Here is a 6,560-nt window from a genome sequence, read left to right as displayed (position 1 = left end):
TTTTTGTATTTTTAGTAGAGACGGGGTTTCACCATGTTGACCAGGATGGTCTCGATCTCTTGACCTTGTGATCCACCCGCCTTGGCCTCCCAAAGTGCTGGGATTACAGGCGTGAGCCACCACGCCCGGCCCTCACTTACTATTCTTAACAAAGACTTAGGAAAATAGGTCAAGATCTGAACTGCAATTAACCACAAATACTTTTTAGAAGCAAGGGAAATAATACGTAAGAATTGGGTACACATACAGTCTCCCTTCCCCCTGTTAATTTCACAAACTTCAAAGATATAGGAGAAAGTATGAGACAAAAATAATACACAATAGTCAAGACAGCATAGAAAGGAACAGAGCTTGTCCCACCCACCCACCCCACCCTTTTTTTTTAGAGACAAAGTCTTGCTCTGTTGACAGGCCACCTCTCAGGTTCAAGGGATTCTCCTGCCTTAGCTTCCCAAGTAGCTGGGACTACAGGCACATGCCACCACGCCCAGCTACTTTTTGTATTTTTAGTAGAGATGGGGTTTCACCATGTTGGCCAGGTTAGTCTCGATCTCTTGACCTTGTGATCCGCCCTCCTCAGCCTCCCAAACACTAGGATTACAGGCCTGAGCCACTGCACCCAGTCAGTTCCCCTTTTTTAAAATAGAGAAACAGATTCTTAAAAGGTACAACAGCAAAACATAATAGAAAAATAATTCCATTACCTTCTTTGCTTCCAACTATCTTATTAGACAAGCTTAAGATAATTAAACAACTATATAAATTATTCTTATATATGATATTTTGCCTCTTACCTGCTAATTTTACAAGGGAACTGAAGCTCAAGCAGGTAGATGCCTTGTTTAAAGATCTACAGCTAAGAAGGAGCAGAGCCCATGTTATGTAAACAGGACAATACTCGATTCAAGCAGTACTTCTTCCAATGACAGCAGATGTCACTATAACCAAATACCTGAAATCTCTTAAGCTGCTAAATATTAAGAACTGATGTGGTGCTGAAAACAGGAACAGTTAGACCCTAAGAGACGCCACATTATCTCTATCTTGCACAGTCAACTGAATCCCCCTCCCACTAAAATCCTCCAAAAAAGCTGCTATTCTCAACAAATCCATCTGATCAGCTCCTAATCTGTGGAGTCCCAACAAGGGTGAAGGCAGTGATTACACAGGACAATAAGGAAAAGTCTAGATACTGAACCATGAGTTCCCCAGTCCCCTTCCCCTAGAACATAAAGGTAAGAAAATCTCTCAAAAAAAAAAAACAGAACAAAGGAAAGAGGAAAATAAGAGAAAAATTAGAGAACCAAATGAGAAACTCCAACTTTCAGGTAAATATCAGGAAGAAAAAAAAAAAAGAAATAATACAAGAAATGTTACAGAACTGAAAGCAATGAGTTTCCCAATTGAAAGGACACTTCCAGAAAACCTTTACGTTACCAAGAACAAGAATGTCATCAGACTTCTAACAACAGAACTTCTAGAAAATGGAACAATGCTCTCAAAATTGAGAAAAAAATTATTTCAAACTCAGAATTTGATAACCAAACTATCAACCAAACTAAGTAAAGATGTTTTGCAGGCATACCATTATTTTGCAAGACCAGCCTGGCCAACACAGTGAAACCTGTTTCTACTAAAAATACAAAAAATTACCCAGGTATGGTGGCAGGCACCTGTAATTCCAGCTACTCGGGAGGGTGAGGCAAGAGAATCGCCTGAACCTCGGAGGCAGAGGTTGCAGTGAGCCAAGACTGTGCCGCGGCACTCCAGCCTGGGCAACAGAGTGAGACTCTGTCTCAAAATATACATACATAAATGAATGAATGGATGAATGTTTTAAGCTGAAATTGATGGCATTCTATGACCAGTTTGACCACATTTGAGGTTTAAATTGCTGACTTTAAGTAAACAAGTAGTAACACAACATAAGCAAACCAAAAAATAAAGCAATTATTCAGTCCAGGAAAAACAAAACTGCACAATAAGGGCAATTCAAATACAAAAATATTTACCTTACGATATTTACATAAATGTTAAATATTCATTTTAACAAAGACTGCAATAACAGTACTGAAAGAATGAGGGGCGAACCAAAGTGTCCAAGGACAGTTTTGGAGGAGCACAGTAAAAAGCCAGTAGAAACTGTCTAAAATGGGAGACAGGGAATTAAAAACAACAAAAGTATGTATGTGTGTTGCTCAGAAGTATGAAGCATAGATGTTAAGGGCAGAAAAAACTGCTAAGAGCTGTCAAACGTGCCTGCCTGTAGACCCAGGTACTCAGGAAGCAGAAGGAGGAGGATCACTAAGCCCAAAAATTAAAAAAAATAAATAAATAAGAGCTGTCTAGCCTCTGGGGAATCAGTTGCAGAATGAGAAGCTAACGTGACAGAACCTAGAAAAACTAAACAGAAACCATCTGGAAAAAGAAAAACTAGAGAAAGAAGGTTTTTTTTTTTCTTTTTTTTTTTTCCCCAGACAAGTCTCACTCTGTCACACATGCTGAAGGTGAAGTGCTGTGGCACACTTCCACTCACCGCAACCTCCACCTCCAGGGTTCAAGCAATCCTCCTATCTCAGTCTCCCGGGTAGCTGGGACTGCAGGCGCATGTCACTACGCCCGGCTAAGTTTTGTATTTTTAGTAGAGACGGGATTTCACCATATTGGTCAGGCTGGTCCCGAACTCCAGACCTCAGGTGATCTACCCACCTCAGCCTCCCAAAGTGCTCAGATTACAGGCGAAAAGTATTTTTAACAAGGGCAAAAGCACATGTGAGGGAGCAGAAAAATGGCAAAACAAAGGAGGAGATGAAATGAAAGCGCAATGGAAGACTAAAAAGATATGATATACAGAAACATCAACACTTCAGAACTCAGACATCCTAGAAAGCATAGTCAGTTCACAGATAGCCAACCTCTGCCAAACTGGGGGAGAATACTAACCTCTTTATATTCTTCACAGCCACTGCCTCTTCCCACTCCATTCTTTACCTTCTATCCAAAACACCCTGTTTCATCATTTCACTCAAACCTAACCTTATGGAATAGCTTCACATGTTGAAAAGTTACTCACCAGCTAATCTATATTCCACTGAAACCCCCAGGTTCTAATGTAAATAAATTTCAATTTGTTTGGAAAAAAAATACTCTTTAAGTGTAAGAGAGAGGTGGTTATAATAACTAATTCTCAAAATTCTATCACCACTCCACTTTAATGGAAAAATTAATGTAGTTAAAAGAACACTAACTTCTGTCTAAACCAGTGGTTTTTAATATTTTGGAAGCCAAAGTCCCCACTAAGAATCTCAGAAAGGTTCTAAGCTTGCTTTTTTATTTTTTAAGCTTGCATTAAAAAAAAAAAAATCAGAGTGGGCAAAGTGTCTCACACCTGTAATCCCAGCACTTTGGGGCCAAGGAAGGAGGATCACTTGAGCCCAGGAGTTGGGGACAAGCCTGGCCAACATGGCAAGACCCTGTCTCTACATTAAAGAAAAAAGTTAGGCCAGGTGTAGTGGCTCACACCTGTAATCCCAGCGTTTTGCGAGGCTGAGGCAGGCGGATCACAAGATCAGGAGTTCAAGACCAGCCTGACCAACATGGTGAAACCCCGTCTCTACTAAAAATAACAAAAATCAGTTGGGCATGGTGGTGTGCACCTGTAATCCCAGCTACTCGGGAAGCAGAGGCTGGAGACCTGCTTGAAATCAGGAGGCGGAGGTTGCAGCGAGCAGAGATCACACCACTGGACTCCAGCGTGGGCAACAGAGTGAGACTCCATCTCAAAAAAAAAGAAAAAAGCCAGGCATGGTTGCACATGCCTGTAGCTGACATGCCTGTAGTCTCAACTACCCGGGAGGCTAATGTGGGAGGATGGACTGAGCCCGGGAGGTCAATCCTGCAGTGAGTCATGATCCCGCCACAGCACTCAAGCCTGGGAGACAAAAAGAGACCTTGTCTCAAAATAATAATAATAATAATAATAATAATATTATTATTAATGCCCTGTGCAGTGGCTCATGCCTGTAATCCCATCACTTTGGGAGGTGGAAGCAGGGGAATCACATGAGCCCAGGAGTTCAAGAACAGCCTGGGCAACATGGTGAAACCCAGTCTCTACCAAAAATGCAAAACATAAATAAATAGCGGGTGTCGTGGGTGCACCTGTAGTACCAACTACTCAGGAGACTGAGGTGGAAGGATGGCCTGAGTTCGGGAGGCAGACACTACAGTAAGCCGAGATGGTGCCACTGCAACCAGCAAATGATAGAGATCCCATCTCAAAAATAAATAACATTAAAATTAAAGTCTTTAATTTCAGGAGTTACAGGTACCCTCAATAAGGTCTGATTTAGACTCTATCACCACGTCCACATTTATGACTATGCTAGCAGTTTGAAATTACAACGTACAAGTAGGTATCTATTCCTTTTCTCTGGAGGAATAGACTAACTTACTTCAGTGTTCCCAAGACCCATTGCCAAAATTCTGCTGCACTACCTATCTGACCCTGAACAAGTATCTTTAATCTCCACAGTTCTCAATATCCACAGGGTTGCTGGAAGTGCAAAATAAGATAATCTATGCTTAGTTATGATAAAAGACACAACTGTGCTACTATTATAATCATGGTCACCCAGGACTTTCCGTTTGTTTGTTTAACGGATCTCCCAAGCTGGAGTGTAGTGGCGCGATATCGGCTCATTGCGACCTCAGTCTCGATTCTTCTGCCTCAGCCTCCCCAGTAGCTGGGACTATAGGCGTGTGCCGCTACGCCCGACTAATTTTATTTTTAGTAGAGACAGGGTTTCACAATGTTAGCCAGGCTGGTCCCAAACTCTTGACCTCAGGCAATCCGCCCGTAGGCCTCCCAAAGTACTGGGATTACAGGTGTGAGCTACCGCGCCCGCCCGGCAGCCATTCTTTTTTTAAAAAAACTTCCTACAGATCTTTATTCTCATAGGCCCTTGCACAGAAGAGACTTTGAATAAATATCGTTTTATTTATTTACTTTTTGAAATGGAGTTTCCCTCTTGCGCCCAGGCCAGAGTGCAAAGGCCAGATCTCAGCTACTGCAACCCCCGCCTCCCGGGTTCAAGAGATTCTCCTGCCTCAGCCTCCTAACTGGAATTACAAGCGTGCACCTACGCCCGGCTAATTATGTATTTTTTAGTAGAGACGGGGTTTCACCATGTCAGCCAGGCTGGTCTCGAACTCCTGACCTTAGGTGATCTGCCTGCCACCGCCTCCCAAAGTGGTGGGATTACAGGTGAGCCACCACGCCCCGCCAATATACTTTCAACATCAACAATAAAAACGGTGACTTGCAGCTAACATTTTAGTGCTATGTGTCCAGCACAGCCCTAAATGTTTACAATGGATCATCCTATCAAATTCTATCAACGTTGCAACTCCATCTATGGATGAAAAGTGTAACCTGTCCCAAATATCCAACTTATAAACGACAGCGCTGTGGCTATTCATCAAGCCAAAGCAAACTCACTCAAGATTCTGTGCACATCCACCTTTAATAGCTTCTTCCGTCACTCTTTACATCCAAATACTAAAGTCTTACTAAATCCAAAGATATCACATTATTTACCTTAAAAAAGGAAAAATACCCTAAGAACATTTGTGGAAAAGGTTAAAAATTCTAAGGCATACTAATGATTTGCAAGAAATTTAGAATTTTTTTTTTCTTAAATAAAAAACAAAAGCAGCTACCGAAGTGTTCCGGGGGCAGGGGTGAGTATCAAAGAGTGGAGCTAGACGCTTATAAAGGGACAGCGACAAACACCTCAGCCTTAAAGCAAGGGGACTTCCCGTATCATTTGCGCCGTTGAGCCGTGGCAAATGTCCGCGTTGAGATGCCTACGATGTCACCCGTCACAGTCGCCAAAGCTCACCCCGGAGCTGCGTCAGTCCTCACTGGGTTCCACCAGGCCAAGGAGGTACGACCTCCGCCGCAACATGTAAAGTAAATGTCCAGGAGATGGGAAGAACCCCACCGGATACAGCACCCGATACTTTGGAGCCCAGGCCCGAGAGAGCTAGGCCGCGCGGGTCCTACGCGGCGCGCGACCGGCCAGAAAGCCCCGGCCAGAGTTGGGCCCACGAGCGAGGATCGTCCTGAACAGGCCGGGAGAAAGAGGAAGCGTCGGCCTGCTGCGGCCCCGCCAGGGCTCCTCTGCACTCGCCAGCGCCACGCCGCCCCCAGGGCTGCGCTAGCCGGCCAGCGCCTCAAGAGAGCGCGCCAGGGAGCAGCGCCCGTCGGGAGCCATGACGCCCGAGCCGCTCGAGGCCGCAGCTGGGCCAGGTCGACACAGTAGCTCTTCGAGACCCACTCACCTCTCGAGGCGACGGGGCGGAACCCTGGACCGAGGCGATGTACCGCTCCACGTCGGCCTTGCTGCGCCTCATCGCGCCGCCAACCTGGCTCCCGAGGCGCGGGAGATAAGCACTCAGCCCCGCAGCGGTCGCCACTTCCAAGAGCAATGCGCCTTCAAGCCAGTGACGCAGCGCCGTCGCCGGCCGAGGACCATTCTGACGCACTTGCGTATGCG

General features: G+C 44.9%; 1 protein-coding gene across 4 annotated transcripts in view; it reads right to left on the bottom strand.

The window, feature by feature from the left end:
- The window catches only part of LOC116539846 (E3 SUMO-protein ligase RanBP2), a 66,545-nt gene extending 59,985 nt beyond the window's left edge, over positions 1 to 6,560 (bottom strand). For 3 of the 4 annotated variants that reach the window (XM_032263023.1, XM_032263026.1, XM_032263025.1), the window contains exon 1: positions 6,346 to 6,560. In XM_032263023.1, the coding sequence (XP_032118914.1) occupies positions 6,346 to 6,417 (72 nt within the window). In that variant the 5' untranslated portion in view covers positions 6,418 to 6,560. The remainder of the gene's footprint in view (positions 1 to 6,345) is intronic. The other variant, XM_032263024.1, reaches the window with a different exon arrangement.

Source organism: Sapajus apella, unplaced genomic scaffold, assembly GCF_009761245.1.
Source record: "Sapajus apella isolate SASKATOON/1434 unplaced genomic scaffold, GSC_monkey_1.0 scaffold134, whole genome shotgun sequence".
Lineage (NCBI taxonomy): Eukaryota > Metazoa > Chordata > Mammalia > Primates > Cebidae > Sapajus > Sapajus apella.
The sequence above is the reverse complement of the archived record's forward strand: the minus strand, read 5'-3'. Positions and strand labels throughout refer to the sequence as shown.